The sequence below is a fragment of the Pristiophorus japonicus genome, chromosome 1 (genome assembly GCF_044704955.1).
Source record: "Pristiophorus japonicus isolate sPriJap1 chromosome 1, sPriJap1.hap1, whole genome shotgun sequence".
Lineage (NCBI taxonomy): Eukaryota > Metazoa > Chordata > Chondrichthyes > Pristiophoridae > Pristiophorus > Pristiophorus japonicus.
The window spans coordinates 167,218,572-167,244,555 of NC_091977.1; the positions used below are offsets into that span (position 1 = coordinate 167,218,572).

Here is a 25,984-nt window from a genome sequence, read left to right on the forward strand (position 1 = left end):
CAATGAGTAGAGGCCCAACCTACTCAACCTTTCCTCACAAGCCAACCCCCTCATCCCCGGAATCAACTTCATTGGCTACAAAGCACTTTGGGACATCTTGAGGTTGTGAAATGCACTATATAAATGCAAGTCTTTTGTTTTTCTGCTGTAGGCGTACATAGTCGATTTATTTAAGAACCTGATTGACCAACAATCCTGGAGTGATGATGGTTCTGTTTCTGAACGGTTGCTGCGCAGTTCACTTCTGGTGTTTGCCTGCATTCGCAAGTACCAGCCCTGTGTTGACAAGGCAGAAGAATATTTCAGGAAATGGAAGGATTCCAATGGTACACTGAGGTCGGTACTAAGTAGTGACTGGTAATAACTACAATAACATTTCTGCAGAAACATTATTGTATTTAACATACTTTAGAAACATGAATGTAATAAATAACAGCAGTTATGTCACTGGCCTAGTAATCCAGAGACCTGGACTAATAATCTATGGAACATGAGTTAAAATCCCACCATGGCAGTTTGAGAATTTGTGTTCCATTTAAAAAGAAAACAACAAAGAAAGTGACCATGAAGCTGTTGGAATGTTGCAAAAACCCAACTGATTCACTAATGTCCTTTTCGAGAAGGAAGCCTGCCATTCTTACCCGGCCTGGTCTGTCTGTGCCTCCAGTCCCACAGCAATGTGGATGACTCTTAACTGCCCTCTGAAATGGCCCAGCTAGCCATCAGTTGTATCAAACCACGAGCAGTAAAATGAGAATAAAACTGCATGAACCACTCAGCTGCGGCCTGGGCTGAAATCAGGACACGACAAAGGTACACCCAGCCCAGTCGACCCTGAAAACTCCTCCTCTCTAACGTCTGGGGACTGGCACCAAAGTGGGAAGAGCCGTTCTACAGAACAGCAGCTTATATAGTCATACTCACAGAATCATACCTATAATTCAAGATCCCAGTCTCCTCTATCAGCATTCCTGGGTATGTGGCCCATATTTATAAATAAAATAATTCTAAATAGCAGCAGTTTTTCTGCCTGATCTTTTCCCAGTTTTGAGAAGGCAAATGCGCTTCAGGACCATAGTCAGCAGCTGGCTGCTCACACCGTCAAACGTATACATATAGAAGGAAGAGAGGCAGGACTATGCATCTCTAAATTCGTTCATCATTAAACATGAAGAAGCTGTGAGTGACTGAGGAAAATGATCCAAGTTGAAGTTTTGACTTGCTTAAGCTGTGCTGTCTGCCAGCTGACGGAGGCTGCAGTGACCTGGAATTGGCAGTGAGCAGAGCACAGCATTTTAAAACATGTCTCATTCTAACATCCTCTTAAGGGGGGAAAAAAACCCTCAGCTTGTATAGTTTCTCTTGTAAAGACTTTATGAGCGATGTTGATTTTGTATTTAAGAAAAAGCTTTCCGTATACAGGAGTGTGGGAATCTCGAACAATACTTCTAATGTGGTGACATGTCTTAAATTACAATAATATAGCAAATTAATTTGACTACCTGAGCCCCAATAATCTGCCTGCAGAAAGGGCCTCTGCTTCGTTCCTCTATGCCCCCACCTGAACTAATAAGAAAATAAGAACATAAGAAATAGGAGCAGGAGTAGGCCATATGGCCCCTCAAGCCTGCTCCACCATTCAATAAGATCATGGCTGATCTGATCTTGACCTCAGTTCCACTTCCCTGCCCGTTCCCCATAACCCTTGACTCCCTTATCATTCAAAAATCTATCTATTTCCACCTTCAATATATTCAATGACCCAGCCTCCACTGCTCTCTGGGGAAGAGAATTACAAAGATTTCTGATTTTCTGAGAGGAGACATTCCTCCTCATTTCCATTTTAAATGGGTGACCCTTTATTCTGAAATTATGCCCCCTGATTCTAGATTCCCTCACAAGGGGAAACATCCTCTCTGCATCTATCCTGTCAAGCCCCTTCAAAATCTTGTATGTTTCATTCTTCTAAACTCCAAGGAGTATAGACCCAACCTGCTCAACCTTTCTTCATAAGTCAACACCTTCATCTCAGGAATCAACCTCGTGAACCTTCTCTGAACTGCCTCCAATGCAAGTATATCCTTCCTTAAATAAGGAGACCAAACCTGTACACAGTACTCTTGGTGTGGTCTCACCAATACCCTGTACAGTTGTAGCAGGGCTTCTCTGCTTTTATACTCCATCCCCCTTGCAATAAAGACTAACATTCCAATTGCCTTCCTTATACCTGCTGTACCTGCATACTAACGTTTTGTGTTTCATGCACAAGGGCCCCCAGATCCTGCTGTACCTCAGCATTTTGTAATCTCTTCCCATTTAACTAATAATTTGCTTTTTGATTTTTCCTACCAAAGTGGAAAACCTCATATTTTCCCACATTATACTCCATCTGCTAGATTTTTGCCCACTCTCTTAACCTATCTATATCCCTTTGCAGTTTTTGTCCGTCCTCCAAACAACTTGCTTTCCCACTTATCTTTGTATCATCAGCAAATTTGGCTACATTGCACTTGGTCCCTTCATCCAAGTCATTAATATAGATTGTAAATAGTTGAGGCTCCCACACTGATCCCTGTGGTATCTCACTAGTTACAGTTTGCCAACCTGAAAATTTCCCATTTATTCCGACTCTCTATTTTCTATTAGTTAGCCAATCCTCTATCCATGCTAATATACTACCCCCAACCCCGGGAGCTCTTATCTTGTGCACTAACCTTTAATGTAGCACCTTATCAAATACCTCTGGAAATCCAAATACACAACATATACTGGTTCTCCTTTATCCACCCTGTTCGTTGCATCCTCAAAGAACGCCAGTAAATTTGTCAAACATGATTTCACTTTCATAAAACTATGCTAACTCTGCTTGACTGTATTATGATTTTCTAAATTTCCTGCTAGTACTTCCTAAATAATAGACTCCAGCATTTCCTATGACAGATGTGAGGCTAACTGGTCAATAGTTTCCTGCTTTCTGTCTCTCTCCTTTCTTAAATAGAGGCATTACATTTGCAGTTTTCCAGTCCGCTGAGACCTCTCCAGAATCCAGGGAACTTTGGTAGATTACAACCAATGCATCCACTATCTCTGCAGCCACTTTTAAGACCCTGGGATGCAGGCCATCAGGTCCAGGGGACGTCCACCTTTAGTCCAATTAGTCTGCCTAGTACTTTTTCTCTAGTGATAGTGATTGTTTTAAGTTGCCCCCTCCCAATAGCCCCTTGATTTTTTTATTATTGGGATGCTTTTAGTATCTTCTACCGTGAAGACCAATACAAAATATTTGTTCAAAGTCTCTGCCATTTCCCTGTTTCCCATTATTAATTCCGCAGTCTCATGCTCTAAGGGACCAATGTTTACTTTAGCTACTCTCTTCCTTTTTATATGCCTGCAGAAGCTCTTACTGACTGTTTTTATATTTCTTGCTAATTTATTCTAAAACTATTTTCTCTCTGTTTATTATTTTTTAGTCATATTTTGCTGGTTTCTAAAAATTTCCCAATCCTCTGGCCTTCCACTATTCTTTGCAACATTGTATGCCATTGTTTTCAATTTGATACCATCCTTTACTTCCTTAGTTAGCCACGGATGGAATATATCTTTGCTGAGAGTTGTGACATATCTCCTCAAATGTTTGCCACTGCTCATCTACCGTCTTACTCTTTATCTATTTTCCCGGTCCACTTTAGCCAACTCTGCCTTCATACCTTTGTAATTGCCTTTATTTAAGTTCGGGACACTAGTTTGAGACCTAGCTTTCTCACCCTCAAACTGAATTTGAAATTCTATCATGCTATGATCACTCTTTCCAAGAGGATCCTTTACTATGAGATCATTAATAATCCAGTCTCATTACACATTATCAGATCTAAAATAGTCTGCTCCCTGGTTGGTCGCACAATGTATTGTTCTAAGAAACCATCCCGAATACACTCTATGAGCTCTTCCTCAAAGCTACCTTTGCCAATTTGATTTGTCCAATCAATATGAAGATTAAAATCGGCCATGATTATTGCTGTACCTTTCTGACAAGCCTCTGTTATTTCTTGATTTATACTCTGTCCTACAATGTAGCTACTGTTATGGGGCCTATAGACTACTCCCACCACTGACTTTTTTCCTTTATTATTTCTTATCTCCACCCAAACTGATTCTACATCTTGATCTTCTGAGCCAATATCATTTCTCACTACTGCACTGATCTCATCCTTTATTAACAACTACCCCACCTCCTTTTCCTTTCTGCCTATCCTGCGGAAATGTCAAATACCCCTGAAAATTCAGTTCCCAGCCTTGGTCACCTTGCAACCACGTCTCTGTAATGGCTATCAAATCAACCCATTTATTTATATTTGTGCCGTCAATTCATCCAGTTTGTTATGAATGCTGTGTGCATTCAGATAAAGAGCTTTTGATTTTGTCTTTTTACCATTATTCCCTACTCTGACCCCACTTTCTGATGCACTCTTGTGTTTATACTTTCTGTCCCTTGCTGTCACACTCTGGTTATCATTACCCCTAATGCTACCCTACCCTATTGCCTTCTCCTTTCTTTTTAACTTTTAAAATTTCCGCTCACCTGCACCCTCCCCTGCCTCCGCACTATTTAGTTTAAAGCCCTATCTACAACCCTAGTGTTAATCGATTCGCCAGGACACTGGTCCCAGCCTGGTTCAAATGAAGCCCGTCCCTCTAATCCCAGTACTGGTGCCAGTGCCCCAAGAATCGAAACCCATTTCTCCCAAACCAATCTTTGAACCACTCATTCACCTTTCTGATCTTATTTACCCTATGCAATTTACTTGTGGCTCAGATAGTAATCCAGAGATTATTATCTTTGTGGTTCTGCTTTTTAATTTAGTCCCTAGCTGCTCATACTCCCTCAGCAGAACTTCTTTCTTTGTCCGACCTATGTCGTCGGTACCTACGTGGACCATGACAACTGGATTTTTCCCCTCCTACTCCAAGTTCCTCTCCAGCCCAGAAGAGATGTCCTTAATCCTGGTACCGGACATCTTCGGGACTCACGCTTTCGGCTGCAGAGAACAATATCTATCCCCCTAACTATACCACTACCACATTTCTTTTTGCTCCCCCCACTTGAATGGCCCCCTGTACCGTGGTGCTGTGGTCAGTTTGCTCATCCTCCCTGCAGTCCCTGCCCTCGTCTATATGGGGAGTAAGAGCCTCAAATCTGTTGGACAAGTGCAAGGGCTGAGGCTCCTCCATCACTACATCCTGGGTCCCCATACCTTCCTCACTCATAGTCACACCCTCCTGCCCCTGACCATGGAACAAATTTGAATTATTTAACTTAAGGGCAATTCTGACCTTGACTTTATGCCGAGCTCCACTTCTGCTATCTTCACTTCTGTGCCTACCTTTTTTGGTCAGGAGGCTTTCCCCTGTACATCTGACCCTTTCGTCTATCTTCAGCCTCCCCACCCCATCTGGACCCTTCCATCTGGCCCCCGACTCTCTTTTGATATTTTTATCCCAAATTGCCAGCGTGATATTAGTTTCACCACTCACTCTAATTTTGCTCCCTCTGAACTTGCAGCACTCCCATTCTTTCTAATCCAATCCTGACACCATTATCAGAACCACTGACAACTGGCACACTAGTGTCATATGGCAGTGTGATTTCTGTTTTGTTGAGGCTGAATCTTTCCTGGACCAAGACCCCACTGTGGAACACAAAGTTGTCTCTGTTACTGATATCATCTCCTCTTGAGATCACTTGTTTCCCCCTCCCGCTCCACTGTCAAGGCCTCGTACTTCAAGGTTCACCCACCCTGCACAGCCCACTTCTACTTCCTCCCCAGGATAGGCTACACAAATGGAATTGTCCAGGTAGACCGGTTATTTAAGTCAGTTCCTGTCCCATTGAACTTATTTCCCCTTATCTTTGCTCTATTCCCCCTCCCACACCACCCCCATCCAGTCCCTGCCCATCGATATCCACAACATCTGCTGATGCCCTTTGCTAATTTAATGAATGGAATGAAAATCAGGCAGGTTCTATAATGGTGAGCAATCCCCTCTGCCGGGTGGAGTCCATGTGGTGAAGGTGAGAATTTACCCCATTAACTCATCTGTTCCTTCCACAAATGCTGCCTGACTTCTGTTGTTTGCAACATTTTCTCCTTTTGTTTTATTTGCAGTAGAAGTTAAAGTTGTTAAACAGACATCTATTTCTTTGTATGACAGCTTACCCACTGATGTTGCATTAGCAATCTTTGCTGTCGGAGCCCAGACGATGGAAGGATGGGACTTTCTATTTGAGAAGTACAGACACTCGCTCTTTAGTTCTGAGAAGAGCAACATTAAGACTGCCCTAACAATCAGCAAAAATACAGAGAAACTTCAGTGGTAAACCATATTAAGCATTCCAAGTTGAAATATTGTTATTTCCTTAAATGGTGGAAACTTAAGCTTGCGTTTAATTACAATATCCCTTCTCTAAAGTAGCATGGCATAGGGAAAGACATAAATTTTCTGGACAAGTATTGCTATTGCAGATTTTACTTTATATGGTAATTAGAAGGATTCTGTAAAATCTTCTTCTGTACTTCTGTGTGCTTCTGTTTATGGTTTGGTTTGTCTGCCTGCTCCTATAATTTCACTGTCACCCCTATTGTCACTTCATTTTTGCTTTTTCCACAATATTTTAGTAATTTTCAAGTGTTTTAGCTGTTATCTCTTCCAAGTTAGCTATTGAAAGGGATAGTTCACTCGAATTGACTGATAGAAATGCAATGAGCAACCTAACAATGGCATTAAAATAGAGACACCAAACAGTTAAGCAACTTGATACTGTAAGAAGACAATAATTAAAAATGTGGAGAAGAGAAGACAGAAACGCAATGTATTTGACAACATTACAGATGAGTGTGAATGGGATTCACTAAACTGGTAAACTCAATTAAATAAGCGAGAGAAAATATCTGGTAAATTTGTCAGGAAATCAATATAATCCTTTAGGACTACATCATGTAAGAACATTGGAATCAGTACCTTAACCTGAATATTCACCAAGGACACCAGACGAATCCTTAAAACCTTTCACCTTTACTCCTTGTCAAGGAATTTATGCCTAGGGGTTAATGATGCCTAAAATAGGCTCACCAAACTATCTTGTATCAAGCAGATCAGATTATATTAACATTTACACTATCAATCTCCCATCAGGATCCGCACAAGCTACTGAGTTCATTACCCTTTCTTACCAATTAAGTCAGGCAACAGTAGTCATAAACTAACAATTATTTGTTAACTTTAGAATCATAGTTAGCACTTAAACCTAAGTATACAAATAATTAGTAGATCTGGTTGATTAACAAATTAAATAACAGAGGTTACAAAGACAGTTCAGTTATATCACAGTAATTCAGCATTAATTGTCTGATTATGAATCTACAGTTGAAATCAGTGTCTGAGATGGATATAAATTAGTGAGATTAATTTAGGATTAAACTCCTTAATGGCTGACAAATTAACAGCATTAGATAGCCAATCTATTGAATAGATTAAAGATAGTATGTGTTAGTTAACAATGTTTACAAAACTTGTACAGCCTCATGCTTATGAGCTGGAGTGGATGAACTTGTTTGTCTTGCCTTCCATTTGAGAGGATGGTGTTAGGCTTCTGAGATGTCAGACTGGTGTCCAGCGAGGCTCTATTTGTTCCTCCTGGTTCGTCAGCACCTGAGTAAATTCACCTTCAATACAGGTAACTGTATCTGGACCAGCTGGTTTAAATCTTGCCGCCTTTGATCTCCGGGAAATTTGTAAATCTAAGTGACACACTTGTATCTGGGTTCTAACCATATGACCTTAACCTCTATAACCTTTCTCTATGTCTGATATGCCCTGTCCGATTTTGCAAAGGCACCCGTCTACTTATACTCGACACAGAACTCCGAGGGGTAGATTTAAACTTTGTGCGATTGTGTAAAACAGGTGATAGCAAATTGACAGCCCGTTTTACGTCTCTCCCGATTTTTATTTCCATTGAAGTACTTCGTATCGGGAGAGATGCAAAACAAGCCACTGATTTTCTACTCGCCATTTTACACTACCACACAAAGGGCCTAAAATTGGTAAAAGCTAAGTACTGCCAAGGATTGAGTTGGGCCCAAGGAGGGGGGAGCTCATAAAATAAAACATTTTCAAAATATTAAAAAAACCTTAGAAATCCTTCAGGGGACCCCATCCACCTGATTCCCAGGGAAAAAAATAAAGAAAAGTGGACTAACCTTTTTTTGCAAGTCTTCATACTTATCGTTAAGGTTAGACCTGCCTCTAGCCGGCGGTCTTTTCCCCTGCTGGAGCGAAGGATCGCCCAGACCAAACTGGCAATGCAGCGGGCGGGAGGACTCTTCTGCACGTTGCACATCAGTGGACGATACCTAACGGTCTTCTGTCCCCGCCGGCGGGAGGCCTCCACCAAACTAGCTCGGAGGGGAGAGCACCCAGAAACCAGAGAGATTGCTGAGAAAGCTCAGTGGCAGTGGACGGTAAATCCACCAATTTTGGGTCCAAAGTCTAAATCTACCCCATAGACCTTGACCTTGCAATACAACGATGACTAAAAACATCTGGAACTAAACTAAAACTGAGACGGTAGACTGAGAACTTTTGCAAAGATTAGTGAAGACAAACGTAGGTCCCTTGCAGTCGGATTCAGGTGAATTTAGAATGGGGAACAAAGAAATGGCAGACCAATTGAACAAATACTTTGGTTCTGTCTTCACAAAGGAAGACATAAATAACCTTCCGGAAGTACTAGGGGACAGAGAGTCGAGTGAGAAGGAGGAACTGAAGGATATCCTTATTAGGTGGGAAATTGTGTTAGGGAAATTGATGGGATTGAAGGCCGATAAATCCCCGGGGCCTGATAGTCAGTATCCCAGAGTACTTCAGGGAGTGGCCCTAGAAATCGTGGATGAATTGGTGATCATTTTCCAACAGTCTATCGACTCTGGATCAGTTCCTCTGGACTGGAGGGTAGCTAATGTAACACCACTTTTTAAAAAGGGAGGGAGAAAGCGGGTAATTATAGACTGGTTAGCCTGACATCAGTAGTGGGGAAAATGTTGAAATCAATTATTAAGGATGAAATAGCAGCGCATTTGCAGAGCAGTGACAGGATCGGTCCAAGTCAGCATGGATTTATGAAGGGGAAATCATGCTTGACAAATCCTTCTGGAATTTTTTGAGGATGTAACTAGTAGAATAGAGAAGGGAGAACCAGTGGATGTGATGTATTTGGACTTTCAAAAGGCTTTTGACAAGGTCCCACACAAGCGATTGTTGTGCAAAATCAATGCACATGGTATTGGGGGTAATATACTGACGTGGATAGAGAACTGGTTGGCCGACAGGAAGCAGAGAGTCGGGATAAACGGTCCTTTTCAGAATGGCAGACAGTGACGAGTGGAGTGCCACAGGGCTCAGCTCTTTGCAATATACATCAATGATTTGGATGAAGGAATTGAGTGTAATATCTCCAAGTTTGCAGATGACACTAAACTGGGTGGTGGTGTGAGCTGTGAGGGGGACGCTAGGAGGCTGCAGGGTGACTTGGACAGGTTAGGTGAGTGGGCAAATGCATAGCAGATGCAGTATAATGTGGATAAATGTGAGGTTATCCACTTTGGGGGCAAAAATGCGAAGACAGAATATTATCTGAATGGCGGCAGATTAGGAAAAGGGGAGGTGCAACGAAACCTGGGTGTCATGGTTCATCAGTCATTGAAAGTTGGCATGCAGGTACAGCAGGCGGTGAAGAAGGCAAATGGTATGTTGGCCTTCATAGCTAGGGGATTTGAGTATAGGAGCAGGGAGATCTTACTGCAGTTGTACAGGGCCTTGGTGAGGCCTCACCTGGAATATTGTGTTCAGTTTTGGTCTCCTAATCTGAGGAAGGACATTCTTGCTATTGAGGGAGTGCAGCGAAGGTTCACCAGGCTGATTCCCGGGATGGCAGGACTGACATATGAGCAAAGACTGGATCAACTGGGCCTTTATACATTGGAGTTTGGAAGGATGAGAGGGGATCTCATCGAAACATATAAGATTCTGATGGGACTGGACAGGTTAGATGCGAGTAGAATGTTCCCGATGTTGGGGAAGTCCAGAACCAGGGGACACAGTCTTAGGATAAGGGGTAGACCATTTTGGACTGAGATGAGGAGAAACTTCTTCACTCAGAGAGTTGTTAACCTGTGGAATTCCTTGCTGCAAAGAGTTGTTAATGCCAGTTCATTGGATATATTCAAGAGGGAGTTAGATATGGCCCTTACGGCTAAGGGGATCAAGGGGTATGGAGAGAAAGCAGGAAAGGGATACTGAGAGAATGATCAGCCATGATCTTATTGAATGGTGGTGCAGGCTCGAAGGGCCGAATGGCCTACTCCTGCACCCATTTTCTGTGTTTCTATTAAAAATACTGTCTTGTATATTCTTCATTTCCAAAGAAATCTCCTCCATTCTATTGATCAATCTGGGTGACACGTGTTAAGAATTCAACCCTTCTGGTCATATAGCCCTGTGAGTATCTCTAATAACTGGAGCCTTTAATTCCTTCTCTTCTAATCAGGTTAATGGACCAAGGTTTGCAAGGCAACATTGTCAAAACACAAGATCTGCCTCATATCATTATATTGGTGAGCAAAAATCCGACAGGATATCATCTTGCTTGGGAATTTTTGAAGAAGAACTGGGACAAACTAGTGCAAAAGTAAGTACTGTATTATTATACAAGTTTCTAATAGGAGTTGGAAGTATTTGCATCCATTTTGAGAATAGAGTCTGGAAACTCTTTCCTGTTCATTTTGTAATGTAGTTTATGTAATATACCCCCGTGTCTTTGAGTCTCTTTTGCTGTTGAGAGGACTGATGAATTTGCTAATGTAGCTTTGGCCAGTCACTAGAAAGCATGAGGTACTGTGTAGGCAGGATATTTTCATTCTCTTTGTTCGGAGACATTGCAGCCTCTGTTCAGCACCTCTCTGTTGATGTGACTCAAATTGGGGACTGATTAAAATGGGGAATCAAACTCAATCTTCCCTTGCTATGGTGGTCCCCGTTGGTGCTATAAAGCTCAGGACCACCACACCTCCATTCTGTACAATGCAGGAACTTTTTCGCATAACCAGTGCATATCTAAAGCGTCAAAGAGAATTAACAGCCCATACGTGCTAAACAGAGATGTGTAGTGTCTGTATAGAAGTTTACAGCACAGAAAGCAGTCTATGGCCCATTGTGCCTGAGCAATTCTAACTAGTTATGAGAATGTTTCATTAAGGAACTATTGTGAACTAAACTAGCTTAAAATGTTTGTGCAATATGTCCATCCCTGAGCCCAAAATGGAGAGAAAATGTACTATGGATTCACAAAATATGTTTCTGGGGATATATTTGTGAATTTTTTTTAATTGAAAAGAACAATTGTTGGGGAACATACACTGAAGGTACTGGTGCTTTTTCTATGTTGCTTTTGATGCAAGTACAGGTTGGACCTCCCTTATCCAGGACTCCCTTAATCCGGCACTACCCCTCGTCCGGCATGATTCTGGTGGCCGGGGGTACATGTGCAAAACGCGGCCGACTTTGGGGCTCCCCCGACACTCGGGCCACCGGGGACCATGCCGACACTCGGCCCGCCGGGGGCCGCCCCGGCACTCGGGCCGCCGGGGGCCGCGCCGGCACGCGACACTCGGCCCGCCGGCGGCCGCGCCGACACTCAGCCTGCCGGGGGCTGCACCGACACGCGACACTCGGCCCGCTGGGGGCCGCGCCGACACTTCGCGGCCCACCAACACTTCCTGCCCGGCCGGGGCACTGACCTCCTCCCCCCCCCCCCCACCCCCCTCCCCGATCTCGGGCCGCCTTCCCCACCCCAATCGGGCTATCCTCCCTTTATCCGGCAAAATCCCTTATTTGGCACAGGCCAGGTCCCGAGAGTTCCGGGTAAGGGAAGTTCAACCTCTATCTCTTTACCTCATTCCTGTGTCGCAGAATGTGAGGCATTTTTCAACTTCATTTGCTGATTACTTTAAACCTTTTTCAGTTAATATTCAACACGATATTATATTTAAAATATTCATTTTCAGCAAGTTAAATGTTATTTGTATACGGAAAATAAAATGTTAAAATGCTGTAGTGTATTTCATTCATGTACAGACATTTTAGTCAATTTGATGGGGAAGGCAAGTCTGGAGAGTACCTTTTTATTCAAAGTATTCCACCTCAAAAGAAAATTATACTCTCACTCACCAGATTTTAAATTGAATACCATTTTTGTTAATTTGATCACCACCATGGAGACCCGAGTAGGATGTTGCCTCCTTGTGAGACCATTAAAGTTGGGTTATTTAGAGGAACATCTGGGAGGGACCTATTCCAAACAGCTGGCGATGGAAAAGCCAAATGGTCTTTGAACTGCTCCAGACCTCTGTGATCCTGGGAAACCAGGCTGGCAAAGCAAAAGGTGAATAATTCTTGACTAAAGTAACATTTTCTTCTGTGAAAGAGGAATGCTCTGAACAAAAAGCAACCCCTCTCGACTTTCCTTCCCTTGCAACTGAATGATGCAGTTCTTTTCCAGGCCACGAGACGGAGCGGTTCTGTGGCAGTGAAAAGCTTCCATGCCGGAGAGTGGCCAGGGAGAAAATTGGCAGGACCCTGCAGAAAGGCATCTGTTTCCTTTGCCAACTTTCTCCCCTCCTCTCTTGTTACAGTTTAGGCATTTACAGATGCCTTCTCTTGTGTAAATTTCTGTAGGCAGATCAAGATCTTCTTCAAACTACTTTTATTCTCATTAGTGTAGCTCAGGTCTAACCAGTAACTCCATGGTAACTTCTCATTCAGCAACATGAAAAATGCCCATCATGTCTTCAATCCAGACAATTGAAAATATCATGTCATTAGACAACTTTACACAAGTGAACATAGCAAAGGTGTAAGCCATTTCCACGGATGGATATTCTGGAGTAAATTTTCTATGTACCTCCTAGGCTTGACTGATGGCAGTGCCGCCTGTCTCTGTCTTTAGTTGTTCCTGGCCTAGGTAGTTGCTGATTTCCCATCCTTTTACCCCATCCTTAAAGTGATAACGTCACCTGCCTCTGATCTCCAGAGGTTCTGGGCTTGTTGGCTGCTCTTTGCTGGAGGGAAATCAGCTGGTCATGTTTTAAAATGTTTGTAGCACCCATATCTCTTCTGTAAAAGTTAGTCAGCAGATATATTGTAAGCACTGTCCGTGCTTTACAAATTAAGCAGAGATTCCCATTGGTAACGAGCAGCCAGTAACTCTGGAGGTATTGTATCAAAAGGCCATGAAGTTGGAAGGTTGTAAAGAGGGTCGAGAGGTTAAAGGAAGGAGCAAGGAAGTGGGAAATGGTGAGAGGCAACAGTGAGGGAAGGGGAGATGAAGGTAAAAGGGGGAGGGGAGAGGGAAAAGAAAGAGGAAAGAGATAGGAAGACCTTCTAAGATAGATGAGGAGCACTGTTGGGGATTAAGCCTAAAAGGGTTGGAAGGGAGACGAGGAGAAAGGGTCAAGGGGAAAAGAAAGGTAGAGGGGCAGAGGCGAAGTGAAAGAGAATGGTTAAAATGGAGGCAGGAGCAGATGGGTAAGTAAATAATGATAAGAGAGAGATCCACACCTAGGAGCACAAAAGGCAGCAAAGACAGACAATGACTTACCATGAGGAAAGCCAGGATAGATTACTGGTGCTCAAGAAATATTGATCTCGTGCATTTTGTGGTCATCAGACAAGAGGGACGGGGAAATAGAATGAGACAAATTCAGACGAAGAGGGAGCTACAAGTTCAGACATGGGATAGGCAGACATGTTCAGGCCCACACGGCTAGACAGAAGTTTTGGCACTTGGAGAGACAGCCGCTCAGACATATGGGGTGATTTTAGACATATGCCCAAAACGGGCGTGAGGTTGGCGGAGTGGCTGTGCCATGTGCCCAAAGCCAACGTCGGGTATCTGAACCACTTTGAGAATCAAGCCTCATTTGAATGTAGCCAGTGAGCAGTGGGTGCCGAATGGGTTTTCCACTCCAGCTCGCCGGTGTGGGAGAGTGAGGCAGGAGGATGCCGATCCGGAGGGTGACTGGGCATGAGTAGCATCGGGCCATTTGTGCAGTGACCACCAGCAGTCCATTTAAAGAAGACTGCCTGGCACACTTTCCTACTTTATACTTCAAAATTGCAATTTGCATATTTAAACAGCCTCCCACCCGAAACAGGTGCGTCATTTACAGGCCTATCCAAAATCTGCATCAGGTGCACCTTGGGTGTCCAAGAGGTCCACTTTTATCTTGAAAAATTGAGTGGTCGCTACCTCAACTACTCCCTCTGGCAAAGCATTCCCTTCTATATAAATTCTATATAATTTTGTCCTAACTTCTCCCGTCACTCTCTTAGTGACAATTTTAAATTGATGACCCCTCATCACTGATGACCCAACCAGAGGAAATAGTCTGTTCCTTTTCACCTGATCAAGACCCTTCATGAGTTTAAAAACTTCTATTAAATCTCCTCTTAGCCTTTTCTACTCCGGTAGAATTAGTCCCAGTATCTCCATTCTTTCATAAATATATAGATAGATGATCAGACACCTAGGGAGAGCAAGAGGGTGAGTTCAGTTCAGACAAAGTGAAAAGAAAGGAAGAACTTGTATAGTTCCTTACACAACCTGAGGATATCCCAAAACGCTTCACAGCAAATGGAATACTTTTGCAGTGCAGTCACTGTTGTGATGTAGGATCACGTGCAGCCAATTTGTGCACAACAAGGTCCCACAAACAGCAAAGAGATAATGACTAGATAATCTATTTTAGTGATGTTGCTTGAGGGATACATGTTGGTCAGGCCACCAGGTGAACTATACTGCCCTTCTTTGAAAAGTACCAGGGATCTTTTACATCCACCTGAGAGGGCAGACAGGGTCTTGGTTTAACATCTCATCTGAAAGACGGCAGCTCTGACAGTGCAGCACTCCCTCAGTACTGTACTGAAATGTCAGTCTGGATTATGTGCTTACATCTCTGGACTGCGAATCAACCCACAACCTTCTGATTCAAACAAGAGAGAAATTCAGTTACGAGGAGAAAAAAAAATCAGATACATGACAAGGTGGTTGAAGACGTGGCAAAGAGAGATATAGAGAGATATAGAGAGACTTTCAGTCATGGTGATAGACACAGAGATAGGAGAGAAGAACACATGCAGAGTTAGAGAGAAGAGAACCATATATGTATATAAGGAGACTGAGAAGTGAATTGTAGCCACATAAAGAACAGGGAGTGGTTTTAGTTATTCATTATTGTGGAGCCACCCATAATGTTCTGTCTTTCAAAAGGTGAAAATTAAACCATTTTGCCCCAGAGCTTCAAGATTTTGTTCCAACAATTTAGGTGTGCCTATTCCGGATTTGGCTCCACCATTCTATTGGCTGTAGCAGTTCTTTATCTTTTTAACCCCATTCTCCTCTCCCCATTTCTTCATATCCATTAATAGCCTTCATCATCATAGGCAGTCCCTCGGAATCGAGGAAGACTTGCTTCCACTCCTGAAATGAGTTCTTGGTGGCTGAACAGTCCAATACGAGAGCCACAGACTCTGTCACAGGTGGGACAGATAGTCGTTGAGGGAAGGGGTGGGTGGGACTGGTTTGCCGCACGCTCTTTCCGCTGCCTGCGCTTGATTTCTGCATGCTCTCGGCGTTGAGACTCGAGGTGCTCAGCGCCCTCTCGGATGCACTTCCTCCACTTAGGGCGGTCTTGGGCCAGGGACGCCCTGGTGTCAGTGGGATGTCACACTTTATCAGGGAGGCTTTGAGGGTGTTCTTGTAGCGTTTCCGCTGCCCATCTTTGGCTCCTTTGCCATGAAGGAGCTCCGAGTAGAGCACTTGCTTTGGGAGTCTCGTGTCTGGCATGCGAACTATGTGACCTGCCCAGCGGAGCTGATCGAGTATGGTCAGTGCTTCAATGCTGGGGATGTTAGCCTGAATGAGGACGCTGATGTTGGTGCACCTGTCCTCCCAGAGGATTTGTAGGATCTTGCGGAGACATTGTTGGTGATATTTCTCCAGCAACTTGAGGTGTACATGGTCCATGTCTCTGAGCCATACAGGAGGGCAGGTATTACTACAGCCCTGTAAACCATGAGCTTGGTGGCAGTTTTGAGGGCCTGGCCTTCGAACACTCTTTTCCTCAGACGGCCAAGCCTTACCCGATAGCAAGATGACATTAACTGCATCTGTGGAGATCACCATAGTCTCGATTAGCCTGTCATTCCGGTTGGAGGAGGAAATAATACAAAAGAATCCTGGAAACCTAACAGGTCCACCAGCATTTCAAAAGAGAAAAGATGGTAATGTTTTGGTTATAATTCAGAGGCAAACATGTGGTGACAAAAGGCAATAGTGGTTGAACTAAAACTGACTCTTGCACAATGATGGCTGAAATCCAAGGCCCAGTCCCCTGATTGGAGGAGTGGCATGGGTTCTATTGGGAAAGAAATTAATAAATCGAATGCAGAACCAGACAGTCTACTCTCGGAAATTGCTCTTTTTGAAAAAAATAAAAAGGGATTGTTGGGTTAAAGACATGTGCTGTTGTTTGCTTTGAAACGATGTGGCCCTTTCTTCTGATTTTTTTGTAAGCCATTAACAATCTTTTCACAGATTGCTCTCATTATTTGTTTCACTTAATCTTTAGGTTTGAACTTGGATCACCTTCACTTGCACATACCGTGACTGGTATTACATTTCAGTATTCAACAAGGCTTAAACTTGAAGAGGTAGGTAACCAGTCAAAAAGTAAAAATTACTAGTTATGTTACTTTTGTTATAAATTATATTGCCTTGTATAGTAAAATTTTATTTTAGTTTTTATATTCGGTCCTGGGATGTGGGTGTCGCTGTACAAGGCCAGCATTTATTGACCATCCCTAATAACCCTTGGGACGATGGTGGTGAGCCGCCGCCTTGAACTGCTGCAACCCGTGTGGTAAAGGTAGGGAGGAAGTTCCAGGATTTTGACCCAGCGACAATGAACATAACAACATAAGAAATAGGAACAGGAGTAGGCCACACGGCCCCTTGAGCCTGCTCTGCCATTTAATATTATCATGGCTGATCTGATCATGGACTCAGCTCCACTTCCCTCCCTGCTCCCCATAACCCCTTATCGTTTAAGAAACTGTCTATTTCTGTCTTAAATATATTCAATGACCCATATATTCCACAACTCTCTGAGGCAGCAAATTCCACAGATTTACAACCCTCTGAGAGAAGAAATTTCTCCTCATCTCAGTTTTAAATGGGCGACCCCTTATTCTAAGTTCATGCCTTCTAGTTCTAGTCTCCCCCATCAGTGGAAACATCCTCTCTGCATCCACCTTGTCAAGCCCCCTCATACTCTTACAGGTTTCGATAAGATCACCTCTCATTCTTCTGAATTCCAGTGAGTAAAGGCCCAACCTACTCAACCTTTCCTCATAAGTCAACCCCCTCATCTCCGGAATCAACCTAGTGAACCCTCTCTGAACTGCCTCCAAAGCAAGTACATCCTTTCGTAAATATGGAAACCAAAACTGCACGCAGTATTCCAGGTGTGGCCTCACCAATACCCTGTATAACTGTAGCAAGACTTCCCTGCTTTTATACTCCATCCCCTTTGCAATAAAGGCCAAGATTCCATTGGCCTTCCTGATCACTTGCTGTACCTGCATACTATCCTTTTGTGTTTCATGCACAAGTATCCCCAGGTCCCACAGTACTGCAGCACTTTGCAATCTTTCTCCATTTAAATAATAATTTGCTCTTTGATTTTTTTTCTGCCAAAGTGCATGACCTCACACGTTCCAACATTATACTCCATCTGCCAAATTCTTGCCCACTCACTTAGCCTGTCTGTCCTTTTGCAGATTTTTTGTGTCCTCCTCACACATTGCTTTTCCTCCCATCTTTGTATCATCAGCAAACCTGGCTACGTTACACTCCGTTCCTTCTTCCAAGTTGTTAATGTAGATTGTAAATAGTTGGGGTCCTAGCACTGATCCCTGCGGCACCCCACTAGTTACTGATTGCCAACCAGAGAATGAACCATTTATCCCGACTCTCTGTTTTCTGTTTGTTAGCCAATCTTCTATCCATGCTAATATATTACCCCCAACCCCATGAACTTTTATCTTGTGCAGTAACCTTTTATGTGGCACCTTGTCAAATGCCTTCTGGAAGTCCAAATACACCACATCCACTGGTTCCCCTTTATCCACCCTGTTACATCCTCAAAGAATTCCAGCAAATTTGTCAAACATGACTTCCCTTTCATAAATCCATGCTGACTCTGCCTGACCGAATTTTGCTTTTCCAAATGTCCTGCTTCTGCTTCTTTAATAATGGACTCCAGCATTTTCCCAACCACAGATGTTAGGCTAACTGGTCTGTAGATTCCTGCTTTTTGTCTGCCTCCTTTTTTAAATAGGGGCATTACATTTGCAGTTTTCCAATCTGCTGGGACCTCCACAGAATCCAGGAAATTTTGGTAAATTACAACCAATGCATTCACAATGCCTGCCGCTACTTCCCTTAAAACACTAGGATGCAAGCCATCAGGTCCAGGAGATTTATCTGCCTTTAGTCCCATTATCTTACTGAGTACCACCTCCTTAGTGATTGTGATCTCCTGCATGAAGGAATATGGTGATATATTTCCAAGTTAGGATGGCGTGTAACTTGGAGGGGAACTTGCAGGTAATGGTGTTCCCATGTGCCTGCCGCCCTTGTCCTTCTAGGTGATAGAGGTCGTGGGTTTGGGAGATGCTGTCGAAGAAGTCTTGCTGATTTGCTGTGGTGCAAAAATGAAACTATATTAAAATAGAGCAGCATATTCATGTTCGGTACCCTTATTTTTTTACTATCTTGTCTCAGACTTACTTTACTTCATATATAAAAGCAATATAACTGTAATCAGTATGCAACGTCCATTCTGTGGTTCTGTCAAAGTCCATAGACTTCTAATTTTCCATTTTCCTCATTTCTTAAAGGTCTGACTCCTACTGATGTAGCATTCCATATGGGTGACAGCAGATCTCCAGTGCCTCACTCTAGGGTTATTTTTCATGTGGGGAGAATCTCAATCTCTCCCTCACTCACTCATACACACGCATACACACACGTACGTACATGTACAGATACATGTGTGCACATGCGTATATACATACGCACACATACGCACTCTGCTATCTGTCAAGGTTACTGGTTTGCTCTTCCTTGGCCCAGGATTTATGAGGCCAAATATGGGCACTCCTACTACTGTCTTGTCGTTGACCAAAAAGCACATTTAAGATCGCTTTGTCCTTAAGGCTTTGTGCTGCCCCTAGGGGAACTCCGAGGTTCCTACTCAAAGGAAGTATGATGACCCATGGCTGTTTCCCTCTCCTGACATCTTTATCCTCTTAACCCGCTCTCTTGCAGCAGTGCATTTTCTAACTGACAAGAATATGTAACTATTGGAACAGATCACAAGATGCACTGTTACAGAAATGTAGAATGTATATTCTTGTGTAACTTATTTGCTTGTGATGTTACAGAATTTGCGGTCAGATGGCTCCAACCACCAAAAAATCGACGTACTTACCTTCGGTCTCTGGATCCACAAAGACTTGTGCTCCTGGGCCTCTGTGCATAGATGTGTGTAGAGGCCCACGTATGTCAGGGGCACATGCAGTTCACAAGCTGGGATCATGTTGGCCAGCCTAACCAATCAAAGAAAGGGATCCCCATTCATGCTTATGGGGATTCCGTATGAACGGAAACCCCATAAGCATGAATGGGGATCAGATAAAAAAATACATTTAACATAACAAATAAAAAAAATACGTATTTAAAATTAATTAAAATACAATATAATTAAACATTTAAAACATTAAATTTTTTGAAAAATAAATTTAAATGTTTTATAGGGGCTAAAAATAACCATAACTTACTGTAAGTGTATTAATCTTTAAATAAATGAAACTTTAAAAAATAAATGTTTTTTAAAACTCTTATGCTGGCAAAAGCTTGCCTTACGCCTGCTTTTACCAGGCATAAAAATTTCACAGGCATTTGCTGGGCAGAGAGCTGGGCAAATCCCTCTGCCCACGGAGGCCTTTTCCCCTGGGATGCGGATGACTTTTGACAGATTGCAAGTTCGGGGTTTTAGAGCATGTGCATGCCTAAACCTGGAACTTGTGCGGCCCCTATGGACACGTGGGCACATCATACCCACCCATAGTGGCTGCAAATTACGGCCATAGTTTAGTGCTGCATTTGGGAGGAATTTGCCGTGCTGTTTGCAGAGCACAGCTGATTACCATTTGTTTGTTAACCAGCTTCTTTATTGTAATCCTTTACTTCCACTAAAAGAGAAAAATCTCAATCTGTTTTCTAGGTCCGAAGATTTTTTGAATCTTTGAAGGATAATGGTTCACAGCTCCGGTGTGCTCAACAGGCATTTGAAACAATTGAGGAAAATATCCGCTGGATGGACAAGAATTTTGTAAAGATCAGTACGTGGCTGGAGAATTTAAAATCCGTTGATTAATTCATTGACCATCATCCTGCATCCTTTCCCCACTCCTCAGTTTCCTTAAAGAGACACTGTTTGTTCTTAGAGTTTAGTAGAAGTTTGCAAACATACTATCTTAGTTATACTTGTATCATCATCCAGGTAAAATAATATTTACCAGGTTTGAAAATCAATGAGCAGTGACATCATCATCACCTATCATACCTGGACTAAAAGAAAATTGATGAAAAAGAACTGATGAAGCCCATAGTGCAGCACTTTGCACACCGTAACAGGTATTGTATCTGCTGCAAGTTAAATATTTGGACAGGCAGAACAAGAGTTGTGAATTTTTAAAGTGCACTTTTTTTGTTTTTGTTGCAGTCACTGAAAAAACATGGTCCACGACAATTCCACGGTAAATCACGTCGGGTCTTTTGAAAAAGATTTTCCTAAATTCTGGAATAACTCTAGTTTAAAATCCCACAGGGTAACTTTCACAGCTGACTCTATTCTTAAGAGCAAAATGATTTGGTTTGAAATGACTGCCGCCCCCCCCCCCCCCAAATAAAATTAAAATGTTGACAGCAATTATCCTTAAAGAGCATGGCCTCTTAAAATCTTTCCTCATCTCTTCTATTGGCAACTTCTCCAACAAAACAGGCACAAGATAATTGTGATTGGTGATTCTTAGTTAACGATCTTTCAGGATAATGGTTCACAGTTGCAGTGTCTTTAATACAGCTCCATGCAAATAATGACACACATTTTGTGCTGTTTTGAAACCTTTTTTGAACCTGTTACTCGAAAAATGTTAACATTTTTGCCTATCTACCGACCATTAATTAGCCTGAAATCTCTTTGAAAGATTGCAGACAGGAGGACTAGGTGCAGTGGACTAGATTTTAGTGCTGGTTCAAATACAGCCTAGATTGATGGAATAAAAGTCTCCACTATTGCAAAAATCTTGTTCAAAGTAAGTTTCAGCAGTGCCAGTCCAGTTCCTACCACAGCAGGAAACTGGTACTAAATGGTAATCTTGTTCAGAGAGTGCACGGGATAATTGGTTTGCCGGAATAGGAAAATATCCTCTTAAAATTGTTCTTCTGAGGTTAAGCCAAATTGTTGGGTCAAAGAGCTTTACTGTTCGAAACCTGACCTGGAATAATTGATATTGGGTGTTTGACATGCAATGTGCCTAATTCCCAGCATTAATATCTCACCTCAATGAGGGCAAAAAAAAATAGGTGGAAGATTGGAGACAATACAATGATGATCTTATTGCAAAACAGTTTCTGTGACTACTAAAGAAGTTAATGGTGTGGGCCAGCCCAACCAATCAAAGAAGGAGATCCCCATTCATGCTTATGGGGATTCCATATGTACAGAAACCCCATAAGCATGAATGGGGATCATATAAAAAATACATTTAACATAACAAATAAAAAAAATACATATTTAAAATGGTGACAGATTAGGAAAAGGGGAGGTGCAACGAGACCCGGGTGTCATGGTGCATCAGCCATTGAAAGTTAGCATGCAGGTACAGCAGGCGGTGAAGAAGGCAAATGGCATGTTGGCCTTCATAGCGAGAGGATTTGAGTATAAGAGCAGGGAGGTCTTACTGAAGTTGTACAGGGCCTTGGTGAGGCCACACCTTGAATATTATGTTCAGTTTTGGTCTCCTAATCTGAGGAAGGACATTCTTGCTATTGAGGGAGTGCAGCGAAGGTTCACCAGACTGATTCCCGGGATGACAGGACTGACATATGAAGAAAGACTGAATCGACTAGGCTTATATTCACTGGAATTTAGACGAATGAGAGGGGCTCTCTTAGAAACATATAAAATTCTGACGGGATTGGACAGGTTAGATGCAGGAAGAATAATCCCGATGTTGGGGAAGTCCAGAACCAGTCCAAGGATAAGGGGTAAGCCATTTAGGACTGAGATGAGGAGAAACTTCTTCTCTGAGAATTGTGAGCCTGTGGAATTCTCTACCACAGAAAGTTGTTGAGGCCAGTTCGTTACATATATTCAAAAGGGAGTTAGATGTGGCCCTTATGGCTAAAGGGATCAAGGGGCAGAGAGAGAAAGCAGGAATGGGGTACTGAAGTTGCAAAAATGATTAGCCATGATCTTATTGAATGGTGGTGCAGGTTCGAAGGGCCAAATGGCCTACTCCTGCACCCATTTTCTATGTTTCTATGTTAATATCCAATGCTTTACACCAATATTGTTTTTATTAATAATAAAGACTCCACATGCCCTTTCCAACCTTTGAATGGAGAGAAATCCAATGAAGCATTTCCCTTAATGCATTAAAAAAATGAAACAAATGCTGCAGTGACTAGCTTCCAACTTTCACTCTGTGCTGCTATTCATCCCAAACACTGCCTACTATACTGGAAAGCCCGAAAGTTAAGCAGAGGTTCTGGCAGTCTCTTGCCATAATTCTGGGGAATTGTGGGCTGGTGGAAGGGTAAGACCATCGGGAACCCCCTCGCCCCCGCTGCCGAGAATGCAAACTCCTACCCACTACCACTCAGATTGGCAGTATACGCCTTCCATTTGCCACCCGCCGATCTTCGAGGGACCTTCTTCATGAATATCCCGCCCAAAGTACAGTCCGGTACCTCGCCAGCCATCAGTGGCACTTTGGCGGGCGGAGGCTTTGCTTAAAATCGGCTCCCTAGAGTCTGAAGCCTGATTGAGGATAGCTAACCGAACATGCAATCAGGATTCTGACTGACAGTCTGGTAGGTAGCTCCAGGGATTATTAGTGGCATAGGATGAATGCTCAACGTTTAGCACCAGCAGACACAGTATAAAATAGCAAATGTGTGTCTTATTACCAACTGTGTGTTTTTAACACTGACTCTCTAAGATACTGAAATAGCACAATATATTTTCGGTATTGCTAACGTTGCTTTGAAATCCCATTAAAGTTGATGCTCATTCTAGAATATGATTGTGTTTTAATAATTTACTGCAGTTTACTGTTGAACAATATAATTGTCCCAAAGCTGCTTTATGTGGAACAGTTCTGTATTACATTGGAGGAACCAATGCTGTGTAATTTGCCCTATTTGTACTGTGGGATGCCAATAGCAGTACACTTGCATTATGCCAGAAAGATGTGCAGAAGTGGGCAATGTGAAGTGCTATTCCCTACCCAAATAGAAAGCTGAAGGAACAAGTATAGATCACCTCTGTGGGTGCAGAGACAGTACTACTGCATCATTTATATTATAGTCCTGCTGCTGAAGTTAGTGATTCTGCTTGTGCATAAGCATATTGAAAAGTGTTCATTATTTTCAAGTGATGGTCATCTTTTAGTTTGACTCTTATTTTTATATCTTCTAAAAGCTAATCAATCCTAGTTTTTGAGATAAAATTAGGTCCTCTCTTCCTGCCTTGAAATCATCTGGGACTGGCTTTAGTGCTGTAATTGCATCAAATTTAAAAGAACTGTTGTTACATAAACTACTGTGTTTTAAGAGGACTCACAAAAGTGCTGGATGACGACATTTTAATTGCTTGTATTCTAATTTGAATCTGTTCCAGTCGTAATGAAACTCACCTGATGCATGAATCATTGCTCCACTTTTATAAGTAGAATAATTTGCAATGTTTCCAGTCATTGAATTCATTTAACATTTGCGAATTGAAATGTTTACCAATAATGCTGGTAATTTATTCAGTATGAAGAGCTCAGGAATGTCTTGAGGAGATGAAATGCTGTATAAATGTAAGTTTTTGTTCTTTAGTGTAAGATGGAGTGTGGCGATCTGGATTTTTACCTATGTTGGATCTGTGTTCGATTTTTAAACTTATTATAATGTAATGCTGGATTTAGTATGTACAAGGTTAATTCCCAAGGCTACACACAACATTTTTTTTTAACAGCATGCCAGCAGTCGGAAACCATTTGAATGCTCCATTAGATTTTCCTCAAGATGCATGTTTATTTAGGTTTGCAAAATAGTGATGATAGAGTATTTTTGTTTGTTATATAGGAAGAGTCATTATGTAGAATTTCAAACAATTCATGCTGTTGTGAAAAGATGGCTCCTTGTGACACCTGATGGTCCAGAAGGTCATTCTATTCCATTCGAAGGGCTGGGGACTTAGCCACACATTGACTTCAGAGCCTCCTGGGCCACATCAAAGGGTAGGCTCTCATCTCAGGATAGTAACTTTGATTGACAATCATTTGTGAGTCCCTTAAAGAAAATGGTAGGCAATTGGTTGGCTGGAACTCTTTATGTTTGACAACTTGATGGGCAGAACCCCCCATTTTCTATGTTTCTATGTTTCTATTTCACAGAGTTAAATAGGGCAGATCACAGAGTTGCCTATCAGAGTTATCTGATTTTGGCAGTGAGCAGAATAAGGCCTTTAGTATTTTAAAGCCTGAGCCAACTTCGCTTTAAAGGGTTAACCTAGCAAAGGTAACCTGTTGTTTCAGTCCCCACATTTAGAGAGAAAGTAAGTTGCACCTTTATATCCAAAATCACTGGTGCTGGGTTCTGATCCAGACGAATAATTAGTTGTTACCTGGAAGTTCAGTACCTGATAGAGTGAATATCTTAATTGTATTTGAGAAACAAAAAGTGGCTTAAAAGTGTTGGCACTTTTACTTTGCGAGAGAGCTGCTGATTAGAGACATGCTCATCTCACTCAATCGGCTGCATTTTGTTGTATAAGTGTCCCCACTCCCACGGTACTGAAAGCATCATATTCCCATATAAATGTGCTGTCAGACTGCAGGAGCTGGTTTCCACAAAGTAAATGTGGGAGCAGGTCCCTTGCTTTTCCACGTATACAGCAATTGGATTTTCACAGTGGAACATTGCACATTTGACAACCACTATAAAGGATGAGAACACTATACAAAGGTCACTTTCCCTAGACAGGAGTATTAAAATAGTCAAAATGTAAATTTTGCTACTTCACCTCGAGAACTACCTGCATCTGTACCATGCTGCAGCTAATAAATAATTGGAACCTTTTCATACTTGCACTCAGCAGCAGTCATGAGGTGGAAAAAGTACAACAGATTTTCCTTTGTATTATCCTAACTTATTGATCATGATCATATCTTGCCTCTCGATTTTGCCCCAGGAGACTCAAATCAAAGCACTGATATTAGAATAAAGCATCCATCTGTGCTGGTTTAAACTTCTTGAGATCAAATCCTGGAAATGCTGTGGTGCCATTTAACAGCGTTAGTGCAGAAAGGCCAGGTTTTCACCCACTGATGCCCTCTCCCAAATCCCAAGAAGAGGATAAATTGCATAATCTGGGCAGGTACCTGCATCTCCACACATGCAGCAGAGGCATTCGTCCCACTGAGGCAGCTGAAGTGTTCTACAGTATCTCGGGAGAAGGCATAAGAAGTG

At 42.4% G+C, this 25,984-nt stretch overlaps 1 protein-coding gene across 6 annotated transcripts in view; it reads left to right on the top strand.

The window, feature by feature from the left end:
- The window catches only part of LOC139266875 (endoplasmic reticulum aminopeptidase 1-like), a 124,711-nt gene extending 99,045 nt beyond the window's left edge, over nt 1-25,666 (top strand). For all 6 annotated transcript variants that reach the window (XM_070884485.1, XM_070884525.1, XM_070884502.1 and 3 more), the window contains 5 exons: nt 152-336; nt 6,211-6,372; nt 10,604-10,744; nt 16,743-16,824; nt 20,463-25,666. In XM_070884485.1, the coding sequence (XP_070740586.1) occupies nt 152-336; nt 6,211-6,372; nt 10,604-10,744; nt 16,743-16,824; nt 20,463-20,615 (723 nt within the window). In that variant the 3' untranslated portion in view covers nt 20,616-25,666. The remainder of the gene's footprint in view (nt 1-151; nt 337-6,210; nt 6,373-10,603; nt 10,745-16,742; nt 16,825-20,462) is intronic.
- Nucleotides 25,667-25,984: the final 318 nt, after the last annotated feature.